Source organism: Camelina sativa, chromosome 1 (assembly GCF_000633955.1).
Source record: "Camelina sativa cultivar DH55 chromosome 1, Cs, whole genome shotgun sequence".
In the NCBI taxonomy this organism is placed as follows: Eukaryota; Viridiplantae; Streptophyta; class Magnoliopsida; order Brassicales; family Brassicaceae; genus Camelina; species Camelina sativa.
This window is the reverse complement of record NC_025685.1, coordinates 14,636,137-14,650,262: the sequence shown is the minus strand read 5'-3', so window position 1 is coordinate 14,650,262 and position 14,126 is coordinate 14,636,137. Positions and strand designations below refer to the sequence as shown.

The 14,126-nt window shown below is 33.7% G+C and overlaps 2 protein-coding genes and 1 pseudogene across 2 annotated transcripts; 2 read left to right on the top strand and 1 right to left on the bottom strand.

Annotated features, from left to right (window-relative positions):
• LOC104790783 lies at window positions 1,393–3,456 on the top strand (annotated as a pseudogene).
• Window positions 3,592–6,090, top strand: LOC104790773 (SRSF protein kinase 2-like). The gene is made up of 4 exons (XM_010516562.2): window positions 3,592–3,940; window positions 4,558–5,349; window positions 5,446–5,493; window positions 5,573–6,090. The coding sequence occupies exons 1-4, from the start codon at window positions 3,758–3,760 to the stop codon at window positions 5,861–5,863; spliced, it is 1,314 nt and encodes a 437-aa protein (XP_010514864.1). The 5' UTR covers window positions 3,592–3,757; the 3' UTR covers window positions 5,864–6,090.
• LOC104790764 (uncharacterized protein DDB_G0271670-like) lies at window positions 12,732–13,931 on the bottom strand (the record flags this gene model as incomplete). Its single annotated transcript, XM_019242831.1, has 1 exon — window positions 12,732–13,931. A coding segment is annotated over one exon (891 nt), but the record flags the coding sequence as incomplete, so codon positions are not given.

Genomic DNA, 14,126 nt, shown 5'->3' with positions numbered 1-14,126 from the left:
TTATCTTAAATATTTAGCGAAAATACCATATATAGTTGAATTTGCTATAAGTAATGGTCTTATTACTATAGTAACATACTGTAACAATATATTGTAATGAAAAATATTTAGTAATATGTACTTTAACTTTCCTCTCTTTCATGACCCTTCTATGAAAGAATATATAACATATATAAATTATAAATTGTAGTTGAACCGTAGTATTATGAATATTATTTTTAAGACATATATGAATAATTAAATCTATACATTTCATATATAATTGAATTAAAACTTCATTTTATATTTCCAATTAATAATGCATACATAAACCACGCATGCGTGGGCTACTTTCTAGTTATTATGATATATCATAGTTGATACTGATTATCATATGATTCAGTTGCTTAGAGCTATGCAATATCATTACAAGATCTTGTGTTAATTATAAAACTGAATATGGATTGGTCCAAATAGTTCTAAGATAATAGGTTAATAATAAATAAACAATAACAATGATTGGTACATTAGAATGTGTTTCGAATCTGGTACATTAGAATGTGTTTCGAATCGGTTCATATATAATATGATTGATTTGTGTCGAGGACTCTTCACCTTTAGAGGAGTTATAGATTCGTATAGAGAAACAAACTATTGTCAAGTTGGAAGCATGCGTTACCATTGAATTAAATTTTGAGTTATAGGCTTTAATATTATATAGGGGATAACCTAGGGTAAAATTTTTGTTTCAGATATTACATTTATAAATATATTTATTTACTATAAATTTTGTAATACAAACTTATATTAGTTTGAATTCATGTTTATAAAAGTTTAAAAGAGTAATTGTTTCACAATAAATTTTAGATTGACATGATGGCGGATCTGGATCGAATGTGAACCGCATTAGTGATCGATTAGATTTCTATCAAAATCTTGAACTATCAAATCAGATAAAAACCGCAAAAAAAAAAAAAAAAATCGTGAATCGGATGATTGAAAGAAAGTTGTTAACTGGATCAAACCCGTCTGCTAAGCCATCCCGCAACAGATTTAAATATTTTAAGCCGTAAAATATCTTTTTATCCGTCCCGCTTGGATTCGTGAGATCCGTAGGTAATCCGTATGCATTTCAATAAATCATTATTTTAATATCTAAAATATATTTAAAGTTTAAACTTAATTATTACTATTAATTAAGTTATGTGATAAAGTTTTTAAGAATAACACATTTGTTGTTTTTTTTTTTTTTGTCAAAAACAATAAGGGTAAATAGCTAAATCTGTCTAGAATTTTTCAAAACTGTCACCTTTTTCAAAAATATTACCAATCATCCTACTGTAGACACCATAAAAGTACGATAAAGAAAGGCACTTTCACACCCTAAAGAATTTGCCACATTGTCATGTAATTATTTCGTTCCACGTCCAAACTCTTAGGAACAGGGCAGCTTGCTAAGAAAGTACCTAACGAGTAACGACACCACAAAAGTAAATTTGAAGTACTAATGTAAATGTAAAGGTGGCTCCTTTTCACCAATCAAAGAGACCGATCAAGTTGCGATGCTGAAAATCTCGAAGCTTTTAACATCTTCACGAGATGTGTGGCCAGTGAAAAGATTATGGCTTTTTCAGCTGCGCTGTCTCTGCTCATCTTCGCCATCGTCTTCTTCTTTGCTTTCTTCTGTGCCTAGCGATGATCACACTGTCCGTCTCATTCTAGACCAGAAAACAGCTTCAGGAGCTATGGAAACTTTTCGATGGGCTTCGACTTTTCCTGGGTTTATCCATTCTCGTTCCACTTACCGTGCTCTGTTTCATAAGCTTTGTGTTTTCCGACGTTTTGATACCGTCTACCAACTGCTCGACGAAATGCCTGAGTCGATTGGTTTGCCTCCGGATGATGCTATCTTCGTAACTATCATTAGAGGGTTTGGGCGTGCTCGGTTGACCAAACGTGTGATTAGTGTCGTTGATTTGGTTTCGAAATTTGGGATCAAACCATCTCTGAAAGTTTTCAACTCGGTTCTGGATGTTTTGGTCAAGGAAGACATTGACATAGCTAGAGAGTTTTTCAGAAGGAAGATGATGGCTAGTGGGATTCAAGGTGATGAGTACACTTATGGGATTTTGATGAAAGGGCTTTGTTTAACGAATAGGATTGCTGATGCTTTCAAGCTCCTTCAGATCATGAAGACAAGCGGTGTGGCTCCAAACGCTGTGGTTTATAACACTTTGCTTCATGCTCTTTGTAAGAACGGGAAAGTTGGGAGAGCCAGGAGTTTAATGAGTGAGATGAAGGAACCAAATGATGTAACTTTCAACATCTTGATATCTTCTTACTGCAACGAGCACAAGTTGGTTCAGTCAATGGTGTTGCTGGAGAAGTGTTTTAGTTTGGGTCTTGTTCCTGATGTTGTGACGGTAACTAAGGTGATGGAAGTTCTCTGCAATGAAGGCCGTGTGTCTGAGGCACTCGAGGTTTTGGAGAGAGTGGAAAGCAAAGGAGGTAAAGTCGATGTTGTAACTTGTAACACCTTGGTTAAAGGGTATTGCGCGCTTGGGAAAATGAGAGTTGCTCAACGGTTCTTTAAAGAGATGGTTACTTGCCCAATGTGGAAACTTACAACTTGTTTATTGCTGGGTTTTGTGATGTTGGAATGTTGGATTCAGCTCTGGACACTTTCAATGACATGAAAACAGATGCGATTAGATGGAACTTTGCTACGTTTAACACGTTAATCAGAGGGCTTTCAGTAGGAGGGAGGACAGACGATGGTTTAAAGATATTAGAACTGATGCAGGACAGCGAAAACGTTCATGGGGCCAGAATTGATCCGTACAACAGTGTCATCTATGGCTTTTACAAGGAAAACCGTTTGGAGGAAGCTTTGGAACTCCTGTTAAAGATGGAGAAACTGTTTCCAAGGGCTGTTGACAAGAGCTTCAAGGTGATAAGTTTATGTGAGAAAGGTGGTGTGGATGATGTAAAGACGGAGTATGATCAAATGATTGGAGAAGGAGGAGTTCCAAATGTTATCGTATCCCATTGTTTGATTCATAGATACAGCCAAGAAGGTAACATGGAAGACACACTTGAGCTTATAAACGACATGGTGACCAGAGGCTATTTGCCTCAATCATCAACATTCAATGCTGTGATTATTGGGTTCTGTAAGCACGATAAAGTCATGAATGGTATTAAATTTGTGGAGGACATGGCTGAGAGAGGTTGCGTCCCTGATAGAGAAAGCTACAATCCGTTGCTCGAAGAATTGTGCGTGGAGGGTGATATTCAGAAGGCTTGGTTGACTTTCTCACGAATGGTGGAGAAGAGTATTGTCCCTGATTCTTCTATGTGGAGTTCACTGATGTTTTGTCTCAGCCAGAAAACAGAGTTAAACACCTTCTTGTTGCAGGACATAATCGAATATTAAAGTTCGATCAAGATGGTTTCTTTTGCTTCTTTTGAAAATCTGTTTAAAAGCTTTCGGAGAAGATTTTAAAGAGACCATGAGAAGACAAGAAGGGCAAAATGGAGAATTGGACAACGTCAAAATGGGAAAATGTTTGAAGCACCCATCAATAAAAAAAGGACAAGAGGAGCAAAAAGTGGAGAGAGTCTTACGTTTCGTGCTATTCCTCTCTCTCTCTCTCCTTGTTCGAGAGAAAATTAAAAGAAAAGGTAGCTCTTTTATTCAAAGATCCAAACTTTGACAATTAAAATCCACACAGAACACGGATCAAGCGGTGGAATTCAGACAAGGGAAAGAAGAGATATGTCGTGTTCATCCTCATCTGGATCAGATGAAGAAGATGAGGGCTTCGATGCTTACCGTAAAGGTGGATATCACGCCGTTAGAATCGGAGACCAGTTTTCCGGTGGCCGCTACATTGCTCAGAGAAAGCTTGGTTGGGGACAATTCTCCACAGTTTGGCTTGCCTATGATACTCGCACTTCTGTACGCATCTCTCTCTCTCCTTATATATCTCGTGTTGCTCTCGCTTTACTATGCCAGCAAGATCTTAAATGCAGAATTTGACTTCGTAAATTTGTTTTAAGCATGTACCCATTAGTCTTCTCGAATTCCTTTCACATGGGTTCTGATCTGTTTTGGTGCATGATCTTGGCTTATTCCTAAACCATCTTGTGAATTAACCTTTCACAAAAGCAGAGTTCTGAATATGGTTCTAGATTTGGCACTGCACTATGTTAGTTGACCAACCATAGCAGTTTATTTAAATAGCTGAGAATAGGAGATCATTGCGTATTAAATGGCGCTGTTTCTTAAATGCCATTGTTACTGTATGGGTATTTCAGTAACTCTAGACTTAATTTAATGTTTTGTTTTCTTATGAGCTTTTTCTTTGGAGTCTTGTACCTTGTCTGAAATAGTGAGACACCTGTTCTGATGTTTTGCTTTTAGAATGTAAGTCTTTAGATTAAGGAATGCGTCTGAAAATTTTCTAAAAGTTTGAATTGAAATTGAATTATACAAGCTCGGTGTCACATGTATCCTTCATTTTGGCTTTATTCCCATTAGTTATAATAAACTATGTGTTTATGTCTATTTTGTAGAATTATGTTGCTTTGAAGATTCAGAAGAGCTCCTTACAGTTTGCTCAAGCTGCACTTCACGAAATCGAACTACTTCAAGCTGCTGCTGATGGTGATCCAGAAAATACCAAATGTGTTGTTCGTCTTATTGATGACTTCAAGCACGCAGGTCCCAACGGGCAGCATTTATGCATGGTGCTTGAGTTTCTTGGCGATAGCTTGCTCCGTTTGATCAAATACAACCGTTATAAAGGGATGGAGTTGAGTAAAGTACGGGAGATATGCAAATATATACTGACTGGTCTAGATTATTTGCACCGTGAACTCGGTATGATTCACTCCGACTTAAAACCTGAAAACATTCTTCTTTGTTCCACCATTGATCCTGCCAAAGATCCCATCAGATCCGGACTAACACCAATACTAGAAAAGCCCGAGGGGAACCAAAACGGTACATCAACAATGAATCTGATTGAGAAGAAGTTGAAGAGGAGAGCAAAAAAAGCAGCTGCTAAAATATCTGGAAGAAGAGTTTCCATAGTAGGTTTAAGTGAAGCACCGACAAAGACCAAGAGAAATTTGGATGGGATTGATATGAGATGCAAAGTTGTGGACTTTGGTAACGGATGTTGGGCTGATAAGAAATTTGCAGAAGAAATACAAACGAGACAGTACAGAGCTCCTGAAGTAATACTTCAGTCAGGCTACTCTTACTCTGTTGATATGTGGTCTTTCGCTTGTACTGCTTTCGAGCTTGCCACAGGCGATATGCTTTTCGCTCCAAAAGAGGGAAATGGTTATGGAGAAGACGAGGTAAAGATGATTTACAAGAAACACCAAATCGATTTTTAACCAAAAAGTTCTTCTTCTTGTTTGTTTATATGCTTTTTCTCTGGTATGGCTCTCCAGGACCACCTTGCTCTTATGATGGAACTCCTAGGAAAAATGCCTCGAAAGGTACCCGGAAAAACACTTGGTTTTCTTCTGTCTCTTTATTGCTCGGTTATAGTCTCTTTGATACTTCTGCTTTGAATAGATTGCCATTGGAGGTGCAAGATCAAAGGATTACTTTGACAGACACGGCGACTTGAAGAGGATCCGGAGATTGAAATATTGGCCACTCGAGCGTTTACTGATCGATAAATACAAGCTACCAGAAGCAGAAGCACGGGAATTTGCGGATTTTCTCTGCCCGATTATGGATTTTGCGCCTGAGAAACGACCAACTGCTCAACAGTGTCTGCAACATCCATGGTTGAATCTCAGTACACAGAACAATGAAGATCAGATAGAAGGTAAGATGAGTAACATGCAGATCAAAGGTTGAAGAACATCTCTTGTTCTTGATTTTCTTTTGCTTACAAATGATATAGAAACTGCTCTCTCTCTCTCTCTCTCTTGGGTTCATTCTTTGGTTCGTTTAAAATTTTGAATATTTTTTAAAGAAAATTTGTTTGTTTGTTTTTTTTGTCTTTGTGTTGGGAGATATGATTAGTGACTACTGTATAACAATCAGTTTCATATAAACATATAATATCATCACATTGGGATGCATCAAGTGATTTGATGTTCACATTGGAATGTTCTCTTCTTATCCCCCAGTCGAGGCAATCCGGATATAATGTTAAGTCTAGTAGTGGTAGTGGTGAGTACTGAGTAGTGAGTGATAATTAAACCAAATTTTTATTCCGAGTGTTCTTTATTGATTGTTCTATTCTTAAGAACATAAACATAATATATGTTAAATTATAAGAACATCAAGAATAACGTAAGTGTCTACAATTTAAAATAGTACCAGTCTTTGTAGTAAAGAAAACTGTAAAACATCATCTAAAATGAAATAATTTTTCTTTTACTAAAACAACGCTCATTATAGTACAGAGGGAATATTAATTTTTTTCTGAAGAAAAAACTTATACTAGTTTTAAAAGTCATTGTTTTGATGAAAAATATAGTAAATAATTTTGACTCCTTTTTAGGTAAATACTTTTGTGGTTAAATTTTAATTTTATTGTAAAATTACTAAAAATTTCACACATAATTTAAATACAGTAAAACCTCTGTAAATTAATAAATTTTGCTAGTCCCAAGTCGGGACAGTGTAAAAAATAACAAAATTTGATAAGATAATAAGATAATAATTTTTTTTAAATCCCTATGTAAAATATGGTCCCAATAATATCATAAATTAATAATCATGTAAATTTACATATATATATATATATATATATACGCTGATATAGTAAAGTATGTTTCTCTTAACCTCGTATCTATAAAACAATTATTATGTTGTATCTTCAAACTATATATAATGATAGAAAATATTCTATAACATTTCATAAAACAGCTAAAACTTTTTAAAGTTTTCAATTTCTAAATATGCATCATTTACATTTTGATAGTTTGATATACTATTAAAATATGATAACTGATATTCTTATTCATAAATTTGAATATTTATGTCATGTGTATAAGTGAATTTGTCTATAATATTTGTAATTCATTGTCAATAATATTTTTTAATTATTTTAAATTCAATTCCAATACCATAAAATTTACAACATCCAAAGTTCTAATCTTATTTTGCAAAAATTGTCTCAATTCTTAATTTTTTAAAAATTAAAAATTTAAAAATATACCTATAAATTAATAATTATTAATTCACACTATAAAATGATAATTATTAATTTATAGATAAATTAATATCACTATAAATTAATAAAATGCCTTGGTCCCAACATTATTAATTTATAGAGGTTTTACTGTAAACAACATATTCCTTATGTTCCTAATTAATCTATTTTTTGGTTTTTTGCACATTTCAAGAAAACATATTGAAAATGATTATAAATGCATTCTTTTTTTTTTGTGGTTTATAATTTTCTATAACTCTAAACCAATAGTTTCAAGGACAATTCTTGGGTACACCCCTAGGGGTGAATCCTTTTTATTCACCCCCTCTTAGTTAAGGAAACAAATTATTGGTTAAGGAAACAAATATTGTATATCAATTAATTTTAAAATTATTAATTCTAAACATTATATTATAGTTTTAAATTATAACATCAAAACCCAAATCATTCTTTTTATAAATCCAAATTAAAATATAATTTTTTTAATTATAAAATCTAAACCCTACCCACTATTTTATAAACCCAAACCGACATATAATTTTGCTTAATTTTAAAATCTAAACCCTAACCACTCTTTTATAAACCCAAACCGACATATAATTTTGCTTAATTTTAAAATCTAAACCCTAACCACTCTTTTATAAACCCAAACCGACATATAATTTCATTTAATTTAAAATCTAAACCCTAAACGCTAACCACTCTTTTGTGAACCCAAACCGACATATAATGTTTAATTGTAAAAACTAAACCCTAACCACATTTTTGTAAATCCAAACCGACATATGATTTAGTTTAATTGTAAAATATAAACTCTAAATATTTTTCTTATTTTATAAACCTAAACCAACATAATTTCTTTAATAAAAAATCTACAGAATTGGTTTCTTTAACTTGTTTTGTCTTTTATTTTAATTTTGATTTATTTTATAAATATAATATGACATGGCAATTTGTTGTATTTTGATTGGTTAATTAAGAGGGGGTGAACCCAATAATTTTTTTAGTTTCAATTACAAGGAATAATTGTGAGTTTTGTGGAATCTCCACGGAAATTGAACCATATATATAAAGAAATCTTCATTTTGCCTATGATGGAACAAAATCCTCATTATCCCGTTGTGATTTTAAATGTAGGTATTAGGTAATATTGTTTACACTTTCGAATACACGGGAGGATTATGATCTGCAGTTTACCGCGGGAAAGTTTTTATTTTTTTTTGTTAACGTAAAATTAAAATACTAATTTTGTTAATTTTAGTGATTTAGTATATAACCCGTGGTATACCGTACAAAATTTTTTGTTTAATACAATCTTAATTAAATCAGTTTGATTCGATATATTTTATATTGGTGTTGTTAAAATAGTTTTAATAAGGATTTCATTTGTATTGAAGTATCATATTAATTATATTTTATTTTTTAGTATTATCAATTCAATCTTGTCATTTCAATATAACACGCCATGTAACATAATTCGTTTGTGCTATTTTGATAATTTCATATGTTAGAATATATTTTATTTAAACTTTTTATTAAGTTTAGATATATCAGTTATAAGTTATTGATAGTAGAATTTTCACTCAGGGTATCAATTCCCTATGCAGTTGTAGTACAAAGAGTTATCAATCCAAATGGTTGTTATGCTAGCAGATAAGATATGATCAGAACTTTGCAAGTCAAGCCAAGAAATAGTTGGGTTTGATTTAACAATCTAAAATAAACAAAAGAAAGCAAAAGAACAAGAACCACACAACCTAAGCACTCGATGCAAGCATTCGAGTACAGGATCGGGTGGGGTGATCGAGTAAACAAGATAAACAAGAACAACTCGAAGGTATACTTGAAGCAGGTGATCGTGTACCTGTTCGGGTAAGGGATCGTGTGATGAATAAAAATGCAAACAATCTAAATACGAAAGCTCCTAAGGATGGGGTAATCGACTCCTAAGTGTTCCTGACCAATACAGATGTCCTACATGCCTCAAGCAAATATTCCCTAGACAATGAATCTCTAAAATCTTGTTAAAACACTCTCGTGATAGAAATAATCAACCTTAATCACTTCCCTACCCAACTCTCGTTGGAGAAACATGACCAAGCAGGCAATACAAATCGATTCATTATTGTCAATAAACCCCTTACTCATCTAATCTCTTAGGCTAAGTGAGTAAATCTCTAGCATTGATTGTTTCAAGCATTTCATCTACACCTCTCGGTGGTAAAACGCCTTAGATCTAATCTCAACCTCTCGGTCTGTTGATAGCATTAAGAACACCAATCTAGAAGGGAATTTATAAAACATAAACAACCAAACTAAGACATCCTAACCGATCAAGAACACAAAATCGTCTATCCCATCCCTAAACTTTGTTTCACTACTCAGATCTCATTGCAGAAAACACAAAAGTATAGATGAACGAAAATTGCATTGTATTAAAATATAAAGTAGAAGAGAAGAGTACAAAGTAGAAATCTAAAAGAAAAGCAAAAAGAAGTAAAATAAATCCTAACAAAGATAGAAAAATGTTTGAGTCGCTCAAGATCTCTCTCAGAAGCTCTCGCTCTCTGGTTTGAGGGTCTGCGGCGTGCTAGGGCGAGTGGAAGAAGAGAGGGGTTTATATATGGAAACCCATTAACCCTAGCTTCCTAGTCCTGCCCGAGGGTCTGCTCGATGGGGTGCACGAGGATGTACTCGGGTTGCTCTTCGGGTAGGCTCCCGGATTGTTCTTTCTGTTCTTAGCTCCCCCTCGATCGGGTTGGTGTTCGGGTTGTTCTTCCTGTTCCATAGCTCATTCGGGTACATGTTCGGGTTCGACCTTGTTTCTCCCCATTTTCGGCTCTTAAGCACCTGTTTTCATCCAAAATATGCAAATGCAAGAATGCAACATCCTAAATGGCCTAAATGTAGATTCCTATAGTAATTGACCTAAAAATGCTAAGGTTAAGGTAAAAACAATGCAAAATATGGACAAAAAGGGATGCTTAAAACATGTAAATTAGAGAGTTATCAGTTATAAACTTCTTAAAAGTTTATAATTTACTATATATGGTAAATGTATTGTATATGTATGTTAAACACACACTATTTCTATTAACTAGGTTTTGAACCCACGCTACGCNAACTTTGTTTCACTACTCAGATCTCATTGCAGAAAACACAAAAGTATAGATGAACGAAAATTGCATTGTATTAAAATATAAAGTAGAAGAGAAGAGTACAAAGTAGAAATCTAAAAGAAAAGCAAAAAGAAGTAAAATAAATCCTAACAAAGATAGAAAAATGTTTGAGTCGCTCAAGATCTCTCTCAGAAGCTCTCGCTCTCTGGTTTGAGGGTCTGCGGCGTGCTAGGGCGAGTGGAAGAAGAGAGGGGTTTATATATGGAAACCCATTAACCCTAGCTTCCTAGTCCTGCCCGAGGGTCTGCTCGATGGGGTGCACGAGGATGTACTCGGGTTGCTCTTCGGGTAGGCTCCCGGATTGTTCTTTCTGTTCTTAGCTCCCCCTCGATCGGGTTGGTGTTCGGGTTGTTCTTCCTGTTCCATAGCTCATTCGGGTACATGTTCGGGTTCGACCTTGTTTCTCCCCATTTTCGGCTCTTAAGCACCTGTTTTCATCCAAAATATGCAAATGCAAGAATGCAACATCCTAAATGGCCTAAATGTAGATTCCTATAGTAATTGACCTAAAAATGCTAAGGTTAAGGTAAAAACAATGCAAAATATGGACAAAAAGGGATGCTTAAAACATGTAAATTAGAGAGTTATCAGTTATAAACTTCTTAAAAGTTTATAATTTACTATATATGGTAAATGTATTGTATATGTATGTTAAACACACACTATTTCTATTAACTAGGTTTTGAACCCACGCTACGCGTGGGTTTATTTGATATATTTTGGTGAAAATTATATATGATTGATGATAGTTATGAAATATTATCTTATAGAAAACTTTAAGCTATTGTTAAGACCAAAAATTTATTTCAGATACAAATTTTTTTTAAAAAGATTTAAAAATCAGTTGTGCTAAAAAATCTAATCTGATCAAAAGAATTATGGATTTAACTGGACGTCCATGTGAGGTGGATCAGATATCCGAACTGGTGACCTTGCATATACTAAATCATTTCTTTGACCACCAGATAAACAAAACATTTTTAGAATCATGAATTAATCTCGTTTTCTCACATATATATATATATATATATATATATATATATATGTGAACGTTTTCTCATATTTAATTGATTGCCACCATCAATGTTTTCGTGTTTTTTTCCACTGTTTTCTTACTCTTCATATTTTGTCTGGTTCTTCGTTATACTCTTCTTCTTCCTCTTCATCGTCAGCTTCGTCACATTCTTCCACTGAATAATCATTTTAATTTTTTTTAGACTACCATACAACTTTTTAACCATCAAACTCTAAGACCAAAATCATTGCCTCTTGTCTCGTAAATTTAGTGTGGATTCAATTATTGATATTTTCACCTATATACTTACTCGGTTTTAGATCCACACGTATCGAAACTTTTCAAACCAAAATCTTTAATACTACAAAATTACAAATTACTTTTAGAGAAAGTAATATGAACACATGTATAGCGAATAAAACATGTGTACATGTCATAAATCCTTCTTCTTTAAACCTCAAAAATTAACTCAAACAACATCAAATCAAGATCTTGCGACGTCAATCCTTCTTCCTTTGACCCAAAAATAATTTTACAAAACAGTATCAAATCATCTATAAAGTCATATATCAAAAATGTTTTGAATTTTTGAGGGTTAAATATTAATAATACTTAAACTTCTTATAGAGTTTAAATATTTATAATATTATAAACTTTCTATAGAGGTATTTATAATATTATTAAACATCCTATAAAATTAAAAATTTTATAATATTTGAACTTTTTAAGTTTTAATAATTATAATATTTTAAGCTTTTAAATTTTTTAAATTTGGACGCCTGGCAAATCAAGCTTCCAACTCATTCGTAGTTAGAAGCATATTAGTCTTATTTATAATGGTTTCGAGCCATTGTCTAAAATTTTCTAGCGGATGTGAGACGTTGTAAATACACTTATTTATAAGTATTTTAATATTGGCGTTTAACATAAATTTCAAAAATGTTAAATATTGAGTTGTTTGATCGCGATGGGTCGTTTAAAAAAAAATTTAATATAGAAAATTCTGGAAAATTAAAAAATGTTAATTAGTGACATGTCGAATTCTGATTGGATGTTTTAAATCATAGGTGGGACAGCCTTAGGAGCTTATAGCTTCTACTTTTATTTAGTATAGATTGAGTAATATATGTTTGTTTAAAAAAATTCAGCTCACAATATATGCAAAAAAAGATATATTTTTATTAACTTTAGGTTCGTTATGTAGTGATGTATATAGTTTTTTTGAAAAAAAAAAATAACTCAAAAACAAAAGAAAAATGACAACCAAACAACAAAACTCATCACTTTAATAAATTCGATTCTCATCTATAAATCCCAATAACTAGACCTTCTTGTTCAACAAAACCAACATACATATATATATATATATATATAAATCTATGTATCTCTACATATTTATTCCCAAAAATATACAAGTAACATAAAAATTTCAAACACATTACCCAAAAAAGCAAAACAAGATAACAAACAAACAACATTTAGGATTCTACTGAAAATGGGAAATGCTGTTGAATCTGCGCCTTCTTACCTCTTTTGGGTAAAAAAGGTCACATAATAAGAACACTATTATGAACGTACAACTTTGCTCTCCTTCACACTTTCTGGTGACTTTAAGTCCTTCTGACACTTCCATGATGGTCCTGCTACGACCTGAGCAGCCACACCACCATTAGAACCTTATTCCGGCTTACTTACGCTTACATTTTTTTCAGCTAATGTGATACCGTTTTCTTGATCTGAAGAGGCACACATGCTCAAAGGTAGCTTCTTTAGCTTCACTCTTCCTCTTCTTTTCCCCAACGAGCTACTTTCTTCCCATGTTTTCTCCTTCAGCGTATTATCGCATAAGAGCAGCTTCCCGTTTACTCTGGTTCTGTCTACTTCCTCGTCAATCGAACTGTCTGAATCCACAACACCAGCAACGTCGTCATTCCCATCGTACATTGTACTAGTCACGGTACTATTTACATAGCTCGTAACTAAACTCTTTTGTTTCTTGTTTCTGTGACCAGAAGAACAATCCGTCAAGACTCTAGGAGAATTGTATACAGCACGATTCAACCTACTCGCTAAATCCTCATCCGCAAGTCCTCCTTTCGAATACAAAACCTGAACCGGGACATGTTTCTTCTTCCTTGGAGACTTCTCTTTACAGCCAACTGGTAAAGAAGCGAACAATTCTAAAGCACTCTTGGCTGCAGCCACTGCCTTTGAAGCAATGATGGCTTTCTCATTAGCTGCAGCTCTCGCCGCCTTTGCAGCCTTAACCGCTAAAACCGCGTTGGCCTTGGACGTCTGAGCTAGCTCTTCGGGAGACCGAGACTGGTCATCATTGAGTTGAGTCTGCACATCTGTTAATGAAGCAGAGGAGGAGCCATTTGAAAAAGTAGTAGTAGACGTAGAAGAAGAAGAAGAAGAAGAAGAAGGGTTTGGTGATTCATTGCTGCCGCTGGTTTTAGAGTTCTGTTTCTTGAATCCGGCGAGTAAACGCTTCCGTGGTGGTAAATGCGAATTTGATTCGAGCTGCTGATTCACATCGCAAGCATTTGTCGCCAAATCTTTTACCGATCAGCTAATTCAATTAAATACCAAATTCAATCACAAAATCAGGATCTGGCTTCAAAAATCATCAGCTTGATCAAATCAATCGGTAAATTCACATTATAACAATTCAAGACTTCAAAATCAAATCACCATAGATAAAAAAAATATTCATCCTTAAAAACCAAATTATCAAACACTTTGATCAAACAAATTCTTTAA

Bases quoted from the DNA above. Each gene is read 5' to 3' on its own strand.
- LOC104790773 (XM_010516562.2), top strand. From the start codon at position 3,758: ATGTCGTGTTCATCCTCATCTGGATCAGATGAAGAAGATGAGGGCTTC. The intron at 3,941-4,557 runs GTACGCATCTCT...TCTATTTTGTAG, and splicing joins CCTATGATACTCGCACTTCT to AATTATGTTGCTTTGAAGAT. The intron at 5,350-5,445 runs GTAAAGATGATT...ATGGCTCTCCAG, and splicing joins ATGGTTATGGAGAAGACGAG to GACCACCTTGCTCTTATGAT.